Source organism: Ceratina calcarata, unplaced genomic scaffold (assembly GCF_001652005.2).
Source record: "Ceratina calcarata isolate Rehan_Ccalc_2016 unplaced genomic scaffold, ASM165200v1 scaffold25, whole genome shotgun sequence".
NCBI classification, from domain to species: Eukaryota; Metazoa; Arthropoda; class Insecta; order Hymenoptera; family Apidae; genus Ceratina; species Ceratina calcarata.
Genome location: NW_017147017.1, coordinates 1,696,949 through 1,712,391, shown reverse-complemented (window position 1 = coordinate 1,712,391; position 15,443 = coordinate 1,696,949). Strand labels below are relative to the sequence as shown.

The 15,443-nt window shown below is 41.0% G+C and overlaps 2 protein-coding genes and 1 long non-coding RNA gene across 3 annotated transcripts; 1 reads left to right on the top strand and 2 right to left on the bottom strand.

The window, feature by feature from the left end:
• Positions 1-86: 86 nt before the first annotated feature.
• Positions 87-15,020, top strand: LOC113464068 (uncharacterized). The gene is made up of 3 exons (XR_003388891.1): positions 87-290; positions 14,044-14,597; positions 14,929-15,020. It is a non-coding gene; the product is annotated as an uncharacterized LOC113464068 (long non-coding RNA).
• On the bottom strand, positions 546-8,243 carry LOC108622864 (fibril-forming collagen alpha chain). The gene is made up of 27 exons (XM_018020968.2): positions 7,937-8,243; positions 7,134-7,187; positions 6,923-7,021; positions 6,536-6,576; positions 6,390-6,455; positions 6,018-6,270; positions 5,767-5,891; positions 5,499-5,705; positions 5,307-5,405; positions 5,142-5,250; positions 4,884-5,071; positions 4,584-4,800; positions 4,434-4,522; positions 4,193-4,354; positions 3,963-4,124; positions 3,659-3,856; positions 3,431-3,575; positions 3,108-3,368; positions 2,893-3,026; positions 2,573-2,842; positions 2,245-2,460; positions 2,089-2,178; positions 1,630-2,011; positions 1,351-1,569; positions 1,098-1,270; positions 802-1,023; positions 546-729 (listed from the first exon to the last, which is right to left on the bottom strand). Exons 1-27 carry the CDS (start codon positions 8,118-8,120, stop codon positions 583-585), a joined length of 4,512 nt encoding a protein of 1,503 aa, XP_017876457.1. The 5' UTR covers positions 8,121-8,243; the 3' UTR covers positions 546-582.
• On the bottom strand, positions 9,772-14,154 carry LOC108622964 (structural maintenance of chromosomes 1). Its single transcript, XM_018021171.2, has 4 exons — positions 13,944-14,154; positions 13,737-13,857; positions 10,253-13,643; positions 9,772-10,169 (listed from the first exon to the last, which is right to left on the bottom strand). The coding sequence occupies exons 1-4, from the start codon at positions 14,053-14,055 to the stop codon at positions 10,107-10,109; spliced, it is 3,687 nt and encodes a 1,228-aa protein (XP_017876660.1). The 5' UTR covers positions 14,056-14,154; the 3' UTR covers positions 9,772-10,106.
• Positions 15,021-15,443: the final 423 nt, after the last annotated feature.

Here is a 15,443-nt window from a genome sequence, read left to right as displayed (position 1 = left end):
GATTACCTGTTGAATGTGTGTGTGTGTGTACATATTATATACATATGTACTTATTTGCTAATACGAACGAGACGAGTGAGATATATATATATATATATATATACATAGATACACATATATATGTACTTATTTGCAAGTGAAATATGCAGTGATCAAGGATAACCTATCCTAACCTTTAAATTTTATATTTGTTTTATAGTTTCCTTGCTTTGGTGTGGCTTGCTGTTTCGCATGTAGTCTCTGTCATCCCCGGCTATTTTCTTCTGTCGGACATCACGAATTGATATCAGGTAAATACGTAATTATAATATTTCTGTTTCAAAGAATCGTATGCTTTCAAGAGACATAAAATGTCCATGAATGAATTTACGTGTCCATGACAAACAAGGAGAGATTTAAATTTTATATTGTTCTTGTATAATTTTGTGGTATTGACTGTACGCGCGTTAAATAAAATATTTTATAAAGAAGTCAACGTGCGAAGTGGGGGTTGCATGTTTGGATGATAATAGGATTGCCTTGGAACGAAACGAACACTAATCTTGTAAGATTGTAAAGATGTATTTATAGAATTCCAATTTATTACATGTAACAAACAGGACCAATTTCAATATAAAAGCTTTGATCAGGTTTTCCTATATCACGCAAGGACACGTCTATCAAAGGCAGCCTTACAGGTTTATCGGTTTCATATAATACAACTGTCCTGCCCCATTGACCATTGTATATCTATAATAAACAAGAGATATTAGAATACTCTATAGCTTAATTGTTTTATATTTGGCGTCGTATAAAACTTACTCTACACTCATCCAGGATCATTTCGTATCTCAAACGTTGATTTCCTCGTGCAGTTAATTCGGCATCGTTCCATGTTAAAAATTTCATGCTCTTTCTATATGTTTTTCTCTCAGCATCGAAATACGCAACACTATTTTTGCAGTGGTACGTTATATTCTGATACGCGTTCGTAGACAGTAGTTGCAGGAAACCAATTTGATTGCTATCTGCTTTGTATGTAATCTGTATATTACGAATGTAGAGAAGGTTAAATTGAGTTATGTTTAGCAGTTGATAAATGTTAGAAAACTTTTTACCCTCATCCCGTTTTCTATTTCGCTCAACCATGTTTCTGGCTGATCGGTGATGTATGTAATTTCTGGGGATCGAACAGGACTTGGTAACAGACACGTAGCACGCTTCGTAGCATCGCAGTGTACTAGAATTGCATCTCTGGTGTCACCTTCATTGGGATCGACCCAATATTCTCCTAAAAATTTTAAAGAGAGACATATTCTGACTAACTAACTAAATTAATAAAGTATTTTGTAAAGTAACTCGTGAACTAACCAGAAAGTTTGTCTGGATAAGCGCTGTAAAGATCCTTACAAGTTTTGGCCGGTGAATATTTCTCACCGTCTGGCTTTATCAATTTTTGGAACGACGATTTCAGTTGATTGTACGCTTTTGTAATGAGTTCTTGCCTTTCTTCTTCTGTCATATCTTGACCGAACATTCTCGGTGGTTCGTCGCCAATTAATGGATCTGGTCCTTTAGTTTGACCTTGCCCTGATATAAATTGATATTATCAAATGTATGTGCATGTAAATCGAACAATAGAATAATCACCTAACAGAACAGCTAGAGATGCAGCATCGTATCCTAGTCCAATCTCGCCAGGTGGACCTGGCGGTCCCGGTGGCCCGGGTGGTCCAGCTGGACCGTGACGACCTTCGTCACCTGGTGGGCCCTTTGGTCCTGGATTTCCGCTTAATCCAATCAATCCAGGATTACCATCGCGACCTGGGCTACCTCTAGGCCCAGGTTCTCCATCTTTCCCTGGTAATCCAGGAAGACCAGGTATTCCTTTCTCGCCCGCTGGACCAATGGGTCCAGGAAGTCCTTGCAAACCCGTAAAACCTCTATGACCCTTCGCACCTTTCGGACCCTCTTCCCCGCGTTCGCCTTTTGGACCTTCGAGTCCTATGGGTCCCGGTTTCCCCCGAGCTCCCTAAGCATAAGAATAACAATACTACTTTAGTCATTTATTGCATTCTTGATTTTAACGATTATAAAAATAATGCTGACTTGTTGTCCTTCAACACCTTGCGGCCCTGCTTCTCCCTTTGGTCCTCTTTCTCCAGACGGTCCCGGAAGACCTGCTTGCCCAGGCGATCCCTAATTGTCAAAGTCATAATTGCATAATTCTTTGTTCGACATTATTCAAAGATATTCGAATCTTACCGGTAAACCCGGAGAACCAGGTGACCCCGTTTGTCCTACTGATCCCGGTGGTCCTTTATCTCCAGGGCGACCACCTATTCCAGGTGGCCCAGGTTTACCGATAGGACCCTCCGGTCCAGTTTCTCCTGGAGCTCCAGGTGGTCCAATAGGTCCGATCAGGCCGGTTAACCCGGGTGGACCTTCCGTCCCTGGTTTCCCGGGTACGCCAGATTCTCCCTACCACGTCACAGAAAGCAATACTGTATTATACAAACAAGCATCCTCTAACAGGTCTACTGTTTATGTCACAAAAATAATGAATGTTACGTATAATAGAGTATAGACTTACCGGTGCCCCTCGCAATCCTCTGGCGCCCATCGGTCCCGATGGTCCTGGTAAACCAGGCAAACCTCTCTCTCCAATAGGACCTTGCGGACCCTGAGGTCCAGGTATTCCCGGTGGTCCCTGTGAGCCGCTCTCGCCCTTGCTACCATCCGCGCCAGGTAAACCTGGAATTCCGGCTGGACCGGGACTTCCTGTTCGGCCTGCTTCTCCAACGTTACCCTTGATGCCTGGTAAACCAGGAGGTCCTGCTGGTCCTATCGAGCCTGACGGGCCCTGCAAATGTAATAAAATAATATGGATAAGCTATAATTAATGAAACGTACCGTTGCTCCGATTGGACCCGGTATTCCAGGTGGTCCTGCGATTCCTGATTCTCCTCTGGCGCCTGGTTCGCCTCTCATTCCTTTAGCCCCCGTTAATCCAATTAAGCCTTGTGCCCCGGGTTCGCCAGGGATGCCTACATTTAAAATTAATTGCAAAATTGTATTCACTGCAATTTCATTGTAATATTTTTAAACATACATTAGTTATTCCTTACCGGGTGTACCATGATTTCCTTGATCTCCTTTTAAACCGGGATAACCGCGGTCACCTTTTAATCCTGGTAAACCGATGAGTCCCTGTGGCCCTGGAAATCCTTGTAAACCTTGCAATCCTTGAGGTCCTCTCTCTCCGGGATTTCCAGAAGCGCCAACTTCTCCTGGAGGTCCAGGCGAACCGGGATCCCCACGTTCTGCTGGTTCGCCTGGTGGTCCTGGTGGACCGATTTGACCCTGCGGGCCACGCTCCCCGATTCGTCCTATAGAAACATTTCAATGTTATATATGAATCTAAGTCGATGCATTTATTTCATCGATGTACCCGAAGGGCCTTCTGGCCCAATTGGTCCAGACGGTCCTCTGTCCCCTTTTGGTCCTGTTTCTCCGGGCGGTCCTCGCAAACCTGGTTGTCCCATTAAACCTGATGGTCCTTGTGTTCCCCTGTCCCCTTTAGGTCCAGGCAATCCCTAAGATTGTTACATTAATATACTTATTTAAATGATATAATGTTTAATCAACGTAAAAATAGTCGATTCGAATACAAATTTACCGGTGGACCATCTAAACCTTGCGTCCCTGGTTCTCCTCTTGGCCCCGTTAATCCCAATGGACCTGGTGCACCTCTCTCGCCAGGAAATCCCCGTTCACCTCTATTTCCGGGCGTACCAGGTGGACCAGGTGGTCCCTGAACACCAGCTTCTCCATCTTTTCCCGGAGTTCCTGGGTTACCAGTTGCACCTGGAAAACCCTACAATTACATCAAATTATGTAATGAAATTACAGTTTTCTCGCGTATCCATTTGAAATGATTTCCCAAGTAGAGTAACTTCGAAATTTTTTTAATGTACTCATACCTGAAAACCTCTAGGCCCGGGAGGGCCGGAAGGTCCTCGTTCGCCATCAGCTCCCGATGGTCCTGGTGAACCTTGTAATCCAGGTGCTCCTTCTTTTCCTGTGTCGCCCCTTGGACCAGGCGGACCAGGACTTCCCGGTTCGCCCGCTTTACCTGGCTCACCCTTTAAACAAATCAAATTTTCACTTTCAGTGGAAAGATATTTTCCTAATCGATAGAGAAAATCAATACCGGATATCCTTTTTCTCCTGTAAGACCTAATGGACCAGGTAAGCCTTGTATTCCGGGTGGACCCTGTTCACCAGGTTTTCCATCGGCACCTTGAATACCCCGCTCGCCCGGATTACCTGGTTTCCCGGGGGCGCCGGTTCGGCCCATCAATCCTCGTGTCCCCTTTCATTTAAAATAAATACAATATTTCGTAAACATAAAATTATGATATTAAATAATTCTATCTCTATTCATGAAATACCTGTAACCCGGGTGGTCCTGGACGTCCGGGATCTCCTGTAGCTCCTTTCGGGCCAATCGGACCGGTAGGTCCACGGTCTCCTGGCTGACCTATTAAATATTTTTTCATGGCAAAACAAATTTATATCGATTACGAATAACTGCAACATACCTTTAGGACCCATGGGTCCATCCGGTCCTGGGAGACCTGGTGCACCCGGTGTTCCACGTTCTCCGGGAGGTCCGGGTACACCGCTAGGACCGCGCATGCCTCGTTTTCCTCGTTTACCCTCGTTACCGGGAGGTCCAGGTAAACCGCGAGGTCCTGGAGTTCCTGAATCACCCTTGACCCCGCTATCTCCCTTGAACCCTCTTTCTCCAGGAAATCCCTAAATTTGAATTAGTAATCGATATTTTTGCATTTATACGATGCATTTTATGAAACTTCTGTAAAATTTCAAGCAATACTTACAGGCATGCCCTTTGCACCTGGAGTTCCAGGATTACCAGATATTCCAGGTTGTCCACGAGCACCTGGAAAACCTGGAGCACCTACCAAACCAGGTGCTCCAGTGCTTCCTTTCTCTCCTGGTGTTCCGTCTTTTCCTTGAGGTCCCTGGGGTCCTGACTCACCAGGTTGTCCGGGGCGTCCAGTTTCACCTGTACGTTGAAAATGTTGAAGACACTTGAAATATTAAATAACATGAATACTATATTTGTATAGAGATACCTCGCGGGCCTTGTATGCCTTGACTTCCTTTTACTCCTTGAGCTCCTTCGTCTCCTTTCGCACCTGGACTACCGGGAAAACCAGGAGATCCTGGCTTACCCAGTGCACCCTGTAAAAGATATACATTTGCATTTTGCTCATGGTCATAGTTTTTATCATACGTACGGGCTGTCCAGGAGGACCAGGAATTCCGTCCACTCCTCTTATTCCTGGAGGCCCAGACGGACCTTCTCTACCTCTCTCACCGCGAGGACCTGCCGGGCCCTGTGTAGTTAATTATTAATTTATTAATAAGAATTAAAATCATAAATTATAAAAATATACTTTTTTAAATATTTACGCGTCGAACAAACTTACTATTGAACCCACGAGTCCCATCGGTCCGGGTCCACCCATAGATCCCTTTTCACCTGGTGTGCCTTGTTCTCCTTTCGCGCCATCTAATCCTGGGAAACCACGATGTCCTTTTACTCCCGGGAGGCCGGGCATTCCTGGAAGGCCCCTTGGTCCAACTGGACCGGCCGACCCTGGTGGACCTGGTTCTCCATCGTCACCGGTGCTACCCTAATTCATTATAAAATCGCATTTTCATAACGAAATAACAAAAACTGTGTGAAGCGCGTACATCTTTTCCGGCTAAACCGGGTAATCCGCGTGGGCCTGGTGCACCTGGAAGGCCTGGTGTCCCAGGCTCCCCAGGTTCTCCTCGCACTCCTTGAAACCCTTGTGGTCCAGGCAAACCTGGTGGACCTATTGCAGATGTCATATAAGAAAATTGAATCTGCAGAAACTACAGTAGAAATTCTGTATATACATTTCATTTTTTATAAGAATTTTAATAAGAATCAAAATAATCGCGGAATTAGAAAAAGTTACCTGGTGGACCACGTGGACCTGCGGGACCTACTTGTGCCTGAAGATAAGTTTCCGGACCATAGAGAGGTGCTGCGGCTCCTGTTGGACCCTTATCTTGATTTGCTTGAGACAAAGCTAATTGTTGGTAATACAATGATACGTCGGGAACGGGTCCTGGTGGCCCTGGAAGTCCCGGCACTCCTGGAGTTCCTGGCTGTCCTGGAAAGCCTGCGTCACCTGGACGACCTGCGTCTCCGGGTCGACCAGGATCTCCCTAATATATATAATATATATACAAATTATAATTTTTTTCGTTTCCCTTTTGACATTACAATGCATGCGCATCTAGTATTCTATTGATTACAGTTAAAATAATCAAATTCTAGTGCTTACTCTCGGTCCAGGAACAGCTACAGAATTTATCACATTGCTCTCTCCAGGCACGATCTCGGTCGGTGGCTAACAGTGCAAGAAATCAATTTTTTTTAATATATGTATTTATTTATCATTTATGTTCGAGTTTTATTGTTGCTACTTACTGCACCACGTTCCACTGTTGTATGCAATTCATCTAACGATCCTACGATATTCATAGTTACAAAACATAATTATAAAAGAGGAAACAATTTCTGTTATCTATTGAAATGTGTATGTAATCGAGGGTAAACAGATTGTAAGGAAACGAAAGCACGATGTGAGTCACCGCGTAAACTGTTGTTCCATATAAGTCATTCAATAGTTATTCAATCTATCAATCAATTTTCATTGTTACTTACGAACAAATGTAAATAGTGATAGAGAGAAGATATTGATGAGACATGTAGTCGACGACACATGAATCAATGAGACAATCGAAAATTAATCGACGTTCGCAAATGATTTCAATTTTCGCTTATTCATATTGAATCTTCATAATTTTTAAATACCTTGATTGTAAGAATCAATTGTTGTCGATGTCGGTGGATCTGTAGGCAATGTTGGCCTGTAGAGGTTTGGCAGTCCATCTGTGAGTAAGCCACCCCTGTCTTTACGTAATACAAATATCAGATTTCTATCGTGTTGCTTTTCGTTGTAATTAATAATAATAAATTTGTAATTGTATTTAAATTTTCTTAATCAAAATAATCGTAAACGTACTCGGAGTGTTGATACCAGATAGAATAGGCGGCGGTGGAGTTGTGGTAGCAGTGTCTAAACATCCAAGTATTATTTTGAAATTATCTTTTTATAACTATAATATTAGTATAATTAATACCGTAAGAATTTTTATCATAGCGTCGATATTAAATTAATTTATTGAGTATCGAGAGATCTCAGTAGTTAGTTATACTTGGAGGAAGCATTAATAGCTGCATTAGTAACACCGGAAGCTTCGAAGATCGGATGCTCCTTTAACGCTTTGCGTAATGCAATTAATCAATTGCGTTGATTGATAAAAATTAGCAAGTAACATTTTTACTATATCAAGTGGTACGCATCTCGGCATCTCAATGTTTTCCGGTAGTAAAACATGGATTATGTACGATGAAATGCAATAAGTCCTTCAAATTATTTGGTCTTATAGTTATTATTAGAGGATTTGATTTTTAATTTTAATTATTTCCTTAGTATTTTTTCTTTTTCTTAAGAAAAAATACTTAAAACGACATGAGATGTTATTAATATAAAGCAAATTATTAAGATTTAAGGAAGAAATTCCTTTTTTAATGACACCGTATATTTATTAATAAAGGTGACTGTAAAATAAGATCTATGTAGTCTGATTCTTATGTAAGATGTGAACGCGGATATGTGAAAATTAAATCAATTTTTGATTAAAGGATGCAGAAATTGAGGATCCCGTAGAGGAAATGTATCTCCGGGGTTGCGCGTTATCCACCAGCTTTTTAGCACCATTTATCTAAATTACAGTCGTAGAGTTTTAGCAAAATTCTACTTACCATTCCTATCCTCGTAATCGTCGTAGTCGTAATACTCGTAATCGTAATCAGCGTTCACAGGTTGTTGAGCTTGGAGCGGCTTTGATCGCTGTTTCCTAAACTTCGTGCGTACGGATTCAACCCTGATCAAAAGAAAAACGACGACGACAAACGTTGCGGCCAGCTGAAGGGCCTTCGGCCCCATCGCCAGTTACTATTATAGACAGTAACGTGATCCTAGAGGCAACTCGCCTTCGTCCGAAGCTGAGGACAACTAGACTTGCGACAACTGGCGTGTCATCTATTTAGCAGATGTCTTGTAACTCAAGGGAGGTCATCATCCTCCGTTTTACGATCTACATGCGATCCTCCCACTGTCTTGCTTCGATCTCATCCCTTCTCTTTTGATCCCTTTTTATCCGCGACTATCCACTTGGATTTCTCGTTTATCATTTTTCTATTTTTTCTAGGTGTAGATACTTACGTGTTAAAGGGACTAGGCAATATTTGTTAGATTATAAATGTTCGGATGAGAAATTAAAATTGTGCAAATTTAAATTAAGAAATCTTTATATTTATTAGGAACTTTGAGAAGAATAGATGGTTTCTTAATTCTTGTAAATAATAACAGAATGGAAGCTTGAACATTATCTTATTTCGCTTCGCTCCTATTTTATCCTAGATCTATTTTGCGAAATGAAGAGGTCGTCACCCTTTACCAAGAAACTGCATGCGTCTTTTATTATAGTGATCGAGTACGCATGCCACTTATTCTCTGCCGTTAGATTACGCTTTCGATTTTATCTTCGATCTGGTTCGACCGATTAAAAGCAAAATTGTTCCAAGAAAGAAACTTTGATTAAGTCATTCGTTTTCGCTGTGTTTCTGATTTTCATCGGTCGCAGTTAGAACATAGTTGTCGATATATGGATACGCGTGACTTCTTAATAAGTTTATTAGACGACAATCATTATTTTGGCCGCATTCCCAGAGCGCGACTTACTTTACAAAGCGTTAACCGTAATAGACTGCATTGACCTAAGTTCCTATATTGTTGTGTCCGACTATAAATCTGAGTTGCCACTGTTTCTAGTAGTACAATTGGACCAGGATCTAATAGCTGGACATGGACACGTATTTTTTCATTTCTCGCGTTATTTTTACATAACGAAATGAAATACCTTTAGGGAAAATATCAAGAAAAGTACACAGTTCATAACTTAACAAATATTTATTGCATACTGCAATTAAAATCCCCAATAAATGAAATAAATAAATTAACAAAATAATTATCGTTATAATGTAATACATATCATCTCTTTTTCATAAAAATCTTTTTTTTCTTTACCCGCCGTTAGTAGTTATCTCTCGCGTAGAAACGCATACATCAAATGTATTTTAATGGGAACTCCAGATCTTGGAATGTTTGCTGCATCGGTGTCATCGTCACTGCTCTTTTGATTAGAGTACACATGTAGTATGCAGTGTAGTATGTAGTGTTCCCTCTATGGAATGTAATGAGGTCAACAGAAATAAAAACTGCTGAGTAACTTAATTTTGACGTAAAATAGTAAACTACAATTATCGATTATTTATTCAAATCAATATGACTTATGAAGATCGTTTTCGATGAAATATCGTACATTCTTTGAAGTATTAAACGGTAAACTTTCTGGTTCTTCTTTGGCAACCTTGAAATAGAAAAAGAAGCGTAAGTGAAAATAAACAAAAATAATTAAAAATTATACGACTTACATCGATGAAAACTCCGACGAAAGGTTTTTCTACTATACATAATGCGAATTGGATATATTTCTGCACTAAGGATAAACATTTGAAAATTAACACGTGGCGCATAATATTATAGTAAAATCTTTATTCTGGGCAAGAATATGTTTACAAACTTATATTATATAAAAATTGTAGCTATGAACATTTGTTAACATAAAAAACTACAATTGGACGATTCTCTAAATGAATAATTTATTATCATGCAACTTGTACACTGCCCTAGTTAAATCAAGTAAATTAAATAATGTATAATCTAGGTAATAGAACGAAAATGTAAGTATAAGTAAAAAGTAGGATAGTCGAAATGTTGACAATTTATGTTATCGTACGTACAGTAAATCGTAAAACTCAGAAGTATAATAGAAATTATACACATTAAATTGAAAGATTTTCTTCTCAATTAATGAGTAGGGTGTGTAGTTAAATCGAGAGTTAATACTTTACTTTCCAGGCATTCGCCAACCTGTAATTGAACAAAAATCAAAATAGTATTATACGAGAAGGGAGTAAACATTCTTATTATCCATTATTTGTAATTGTACTTACATCTGGGCAAATGCCAATTAGCGCGTCAGCATGAGAATAAAATTCTTCTTTGAGGGATATGACGATGGTTTGCAAGGAGCTCGTTTTGTCGCGTATGTAACTAGCAACTTTTCCTATGTTTGTATTGTCCAACGCAGCATCGATCTCGTCCAATACGAAGAACGGTGCAGGCTGAAAACTGTGGATCGCAAACAACAACGCTAACGCGGCAACAGTCTTCTCTCCACCAGATAAATTAGACATTGGTTGGAATCGTTTTCCTGGTGCTACGCAATTATAATTAATACCATCCAAATAAGGTTCCTCAGGATTCTCTGGTCCAAGGAATGCTTGAGCAGATTGGTTCTTTGCCAAGCTTTTATAAATTGGGTCAATTTCATTGGCGACATGTTCGAAACATGCCATAAATCTGTCGTGCCTTTCTTTTTTGATCCTTTCGAATTGTGTTTTCGCCTTTTTCGCTTTTTTACGAGACTGTTCAAACTCCTCGTTGGTCTCTTGCAATTTTTCTTTAGCAAGATATAATTTTTGAATTGCCTTCATGTTAGGTGCTTGAATACGTTGAATAGTATTCTGTAAATCGTTGATCGTTCTTGTAAGTTTCTCAGTAGTTTTCTTAGTATCCTCTTCTTCGATATCTTTCAAATTTTCAGGAAGAAGTGCGTAATCTATAGTTATTCGTTTCTCACGTTCGTACTGTTGCTGCGTACTTAAAGACGAGTCCATAATGGTAGATTCCGAACCATTGGTCGTGTTAGTTTCACTAGCTATATCTTCCATATTCCCATGGAGCATTGGGATCGCGATATCTTCCATCTTGCAGTGCATTAGAATAGCATGACGTTCAGCTTTTTTCTGTTCAATCTTGGTCTCAATAGCATTCAGCTGCTTTTGAGCAGCTTGTATGTCTTTCGCTATCGCACCAACTTCGCGCCTGGCTTTGCCTATCTCTTCCTCTTTCTGATCGACTTCCATCTTCTTCGCGTTTCGCGACGATTTCAACTGCTCCATCTGAGTTTCGTCGTGATCGATTTCCGCCTTTTGATTCGATTCGGTTTGGCGTGCAGATTCGAGCTTATCTTCGGCATCCTGAACCGCCCGTTCCCACCGCAACACGTTACTCTCCGTATCGCGTTGTCTCTCAAAATCTAACTGATTAAAAATACGATTGCATTGATTTTCAAATTCCATTCTCTTCTTCGCTCTTTCCTGCTGCGATCGCAACTCCCTTTCTTCGTATTGTCGAATGTTCGACACGCCGATCTGTTCGCAAAAGCTAGCGAACACATCGTCCTCGACGTTGTTCATGTTTTCTTTTATGTTCTGTATCTGCTGATCTCTCTCGGCCATAGTCTTCTCAATCGCGGCTATCGTTGGACCAAACTTATCTAATTCATTTTGCAGAGCTTCCAACTCTGCGTCCAGCTCCGCGATTTGCTTCTGCGTGGCAGTTAAATCACTTTTATTATACTTCAAACGTGTCTCCAATCCGCGTATCTGAGACTCGACCGTATTTAATTCTGATTCTTTTCGCGATTTCTTCAAAGATTCACGCAACTCCTCGGTCAGTTTCTCTTTTTGTGCCTTCAACTGAGACATTTGTTTTTCGTCCCACCTCTTTGCTTTTTTCGCGAGATCCAAACTACCACCCGAGATAATTCCTGCTTTCTGATAAAACGTACCATCCAGTGCCACGCAATCGTACCTAGCTTTCTTGTCCATCTCGTACGCTACTTTATTTGCATCCTCGGGAGTTTCGCATACGAGCGCATTATTCGTTGCGAATAATACAGCCCTGTCGATATCTTTGGGAGAAAAATGCAACACGTCGTATAATAATTTCACATTCTTCGGTTCTTGTATATTCCTTAGTCTCTCTTTGAGGGGTTTCGCTTGAATATAATCGAGAGGAAGAAATGTTTCCGGTTCGAGGTACTGTTCTTTTAGATACTGAATACATTGCCTAGCCGTTTTCTCAGTGTCAACGACGATAGCTTCCATGTACTTGCCGAGAACTTTTGTGATAGCAACGTTATACCTTTTATGAATGGGTTCGCACATATTGTACATACGATCGTAGACTCCGGGAAAAAGACGTTTAAAATTTTCTACAATTTCCGTTTTCTTTTTAGTTCGCGATACTTCGTGTTTATCAACTTTCGCGTCGCCCAATTGTTCGGAAATACTTTCCAACTCTCGCTGTAGATTTTGTATTTTGTCTTTCGACGTACCAACATCGGCTTGTAAATCGGCGCGCAACTTTTTTTGATCTTCCAAGGCGGCTTCCGAAGTTTTTATATGCTCCTCTAACTTTTCGACTCTTTTAAGAGCCTCATCTCGCATGTGACCTTTTTGTTTGTGCTTATTTTCTATTTCCGTTTTCTTTCTTCCCTCGTTATCGAGCCTATCCTGATCCGACTTCTGCTCCCGATTGACGGAGTCGAGAAGTTGTAAATACCTCGCCGACTGTTTGCCTGCTTCCTCTTTCAACCGATTATATTCTCTGACTTGTTCGTCTTCCAGCTGTACATCTCTACCTTGCGACTGCGATTGTCCCGCAATACTAGTTTCGTACGCCGCTTTAGCTTCTTCTACTTGCTGCAATTCTTCCTGAAGTTCGTGTATATCTTTTTTATGAGCTTCGTCCGCGATACGTGCCTGGGCCAAAGATTTTTTAGCAGATTCAACCTTTTTCTGCATGTGTGCTACACGTTCCTTTGCTTTGATAAACGTCGGTCTCTTCTTTGTTATCTCAACCTCTACTTCCCTAATGTCCTGTTCGATTTTAGCTAAGTCTCTCCCCAATTTTCCGGCATCCTTCTTCTTTTCTTTTAACACTTCCTCAGCCTTTTCCTTCTTTTTCTCGATCTTTTCTATCTCGTGTTGCTTCTTCGTTTGTTGAACTTCCAAATTCTCTGTACTTTTTTCATTATGAAACAGACGAAACAGTTGCAGCTCTACTTGCTTTTCAACGTATTCTTCTTTCAGGCGTTGATACTTCTCAGCTTCCTCTTTCTCCAGTTTCGCTTCTTTCCTCTCCGCAGCGATGCCTTTCTTTTTCTGATACGAGAACTGAGTTTCTTCTTCTGCTTTTAACATTTCTGTTCTCAGTCTTTCGTATTCTGCTTTTAATGCTCCAGAATTGCTGATCTCTTCGAAAAGTGCAGTTCGCTCTTTTGGATTTTTCATAGCTATCGATTCAACAGCTCCTTGAAATACCAAAAAATTCTTTGCCTTCACATTAATGCCAAGTTGTTCTAATTCATTGAGATACACTTGGCTAGTAACTATATTACTATTTATTCTGTGTTCTGAGGAAGATCCTTGTACAGAACGCATAAAACTTTTCTCGGTGCCATCTTCTAGAGCGAATACAGCAGTTACTGAAGCACTGTAATTCAAAGTGAGAAGAATGTGTTACATCTTATCATTATGAATTCCTTAATCGAGTATAAAATGTACAGCATTTTAAATTGACAACTACCTCCGAGCAACTGGCATTCCAATCGAAGCTCCGTGTATCAACTCACTGAATCTCTTGACACGTAAGCTGCTTGTTTTCTCTCCCATAACGAAACTGATCGCATCCATAAAATTTGACTTACCTGCATTGAAAACAGTGAATGGAACACAGGGTAAACATTAAATAATCGTTCGTATTGGTTGCACATCGAAAGAGAGTATAACCTACCAGATCCATTTGGTCCAACGACAGCCGTGAACGATTTTAAAGGACCTATAATAAGCTTCCCCTTGTACGACTTAAAGTTCTCTACTTCGATGTGTTTCAGAAAAGCCGGCATTTTCTAAATTATTCCGACGAAACTCTCAAGTAGTAAAGTAACATATAATTGGCGCCATAAAGTTTCCCACACAAACAAACATTATACATCAACAATTGGGTTCTCGATGGCTCTGAACCTAGCCACATCAGACAGGAATGGACAGGAAATGACAGTGCTCACACCCGGGATTTCGTGATTCCCGTACAGGTGCTGCGCCAAGAGGCCAACTCTGGAAAGAGTTTCATCATGCAGCATAGACTATCGAGGAGAAGGAACGACGGGCCAATTCAACTCCAAATTAATTTCGAAGGCCTTGTGCAGAGAAACTGGAAAACTCCCAGTAAAAGATCGACTGATTCTTCTCTCTGCTATTGCTCCATGAAGAAACGTTAATATTCCGCGTCAACTATAGTGCCTGTTCAAGGGATCAACCTCGAACGACATTCGTAGCTTTCGATAACGTTGTGAAGTTAGCTTATCGACTTCGAAGTTTAGTCAGTAAGCGACTAGCAATCGGTCTATTATCAATTGCCGACACAACTGTCTTCTGTAAAGCCTCCGTAAGTATAGATTTGTTTAAATATTAAATTTCGTTCTCTTATTCATTGCGACAACACTTGTTTTGTTACTAATTGCAATTAATCCGCGGGTCTCAAATTAGCGAGTCCCCAGGTTTCTTTAATTTCGCTGCGTGTCGTACTGCCTTACGTTTTTCTTTCTCCGTTCGTGCGCTGGTCTGATTCGAATCCTACGTGTATACAAAGGAAATCAATCACGTCGCACGCACTCGGCGCACATTGCCGTTAATGTGCACGCGTTTGGGCCCGAATCAAGCAGCGTGGCACGCGCAGGACGAAGGGTTCTAGGATTAGGGTGCGTATCTGTTTTCAGGATAATTACTCTTGCAAGTGGATAGAACAGCAGTTTACTAACCGTCTCGCGCTAATCAAGAATGACAAGAAGACACGCTTGCGAAGCGAGTGGGTAAGTTATATCCGTTCAGTTCGAGTATTAGGTAGTTATAATTAGCGTTTAACTACCCTTCCACGTTAACCAGAGACTTGTTCGGCTATTTCGACCTGAATGAAAGGGTGTATTCTTAGCAGAAGCTTTTGTTTTACGCGTGGAGATGATTGGCTGTAGTTATTTCGGTTAGGCGTGGGAGGAAAAGGGACAAGTTATCTCTTTTCAAGACGTTGAAATTCTCGGCGTGAATCGTTTGTCGGGGACACCTTTGAGACGGAAGCAATTTTCCGACGCCATCGGGCGTAACGCTAACACTTTTTGTCGAGATTGTAGCCCCTTTTTCCCGTAGATTCGTAGCTCGGGATAATAAGGTTCCCCACTGTTTCGTCTGTTCGAGAGTATTTGCTTTAATCGTACGGTCGATTTCGATGGTATGGGAG

What these genes read in the sequence shown, in the direction of transcription:
- LOC108622864 (XM_018020968.2), bottom strand. Translation starts at nt 8,120, where the DNA reads ATGGGGCCGAAGGCCCTTCAGCTGGCCGCAACGTTTGTCGTCGTCGTT. An exon ending in TAGCTGTTCCTGGACCGAGA is followed by an intron (nt 6,271 to 6,389) that starts GTAAGCACTAGA and finishes TATATATATTAG; the next exon opens with GGAGATCCTGGTCGACCCGG. An exon ending in ATCTCTAGCTGTTCTGTTAG is followed by an intron (nt 1,570 to 1,629) that starts GTGATTATTCTA and finishes AATTTATATCAG; the next exon opens with GGCAAGGTCAAACTAAAGGA.
- LOC108622964 (XM_018021171.2), bottom strand. Translation starts at nt 14,055, where the DNA reads ATGCCGGCTTTTCTGAAACACATCGAAGTAGAGAACTTTAAGTCGTAC. An exon ending in CGTTGGACCAAATGGATCTG is followed by an intron (nt 13,858 to 13,943) that starts GTAGGTTATACT and finishes TTTTCAATGCAG; the next exon opens with GTAAGTCAAATTTTATGGAT. An exon ending in GGAATGCCAGTTGCTCGGAG is followed by an intron (nt 13,644 to 13,736) that starts GTAGTTGTCAAT and finishes TTTGAATTACAG; the next exon opens with TGCTTCAGTAACTGCTGTAT.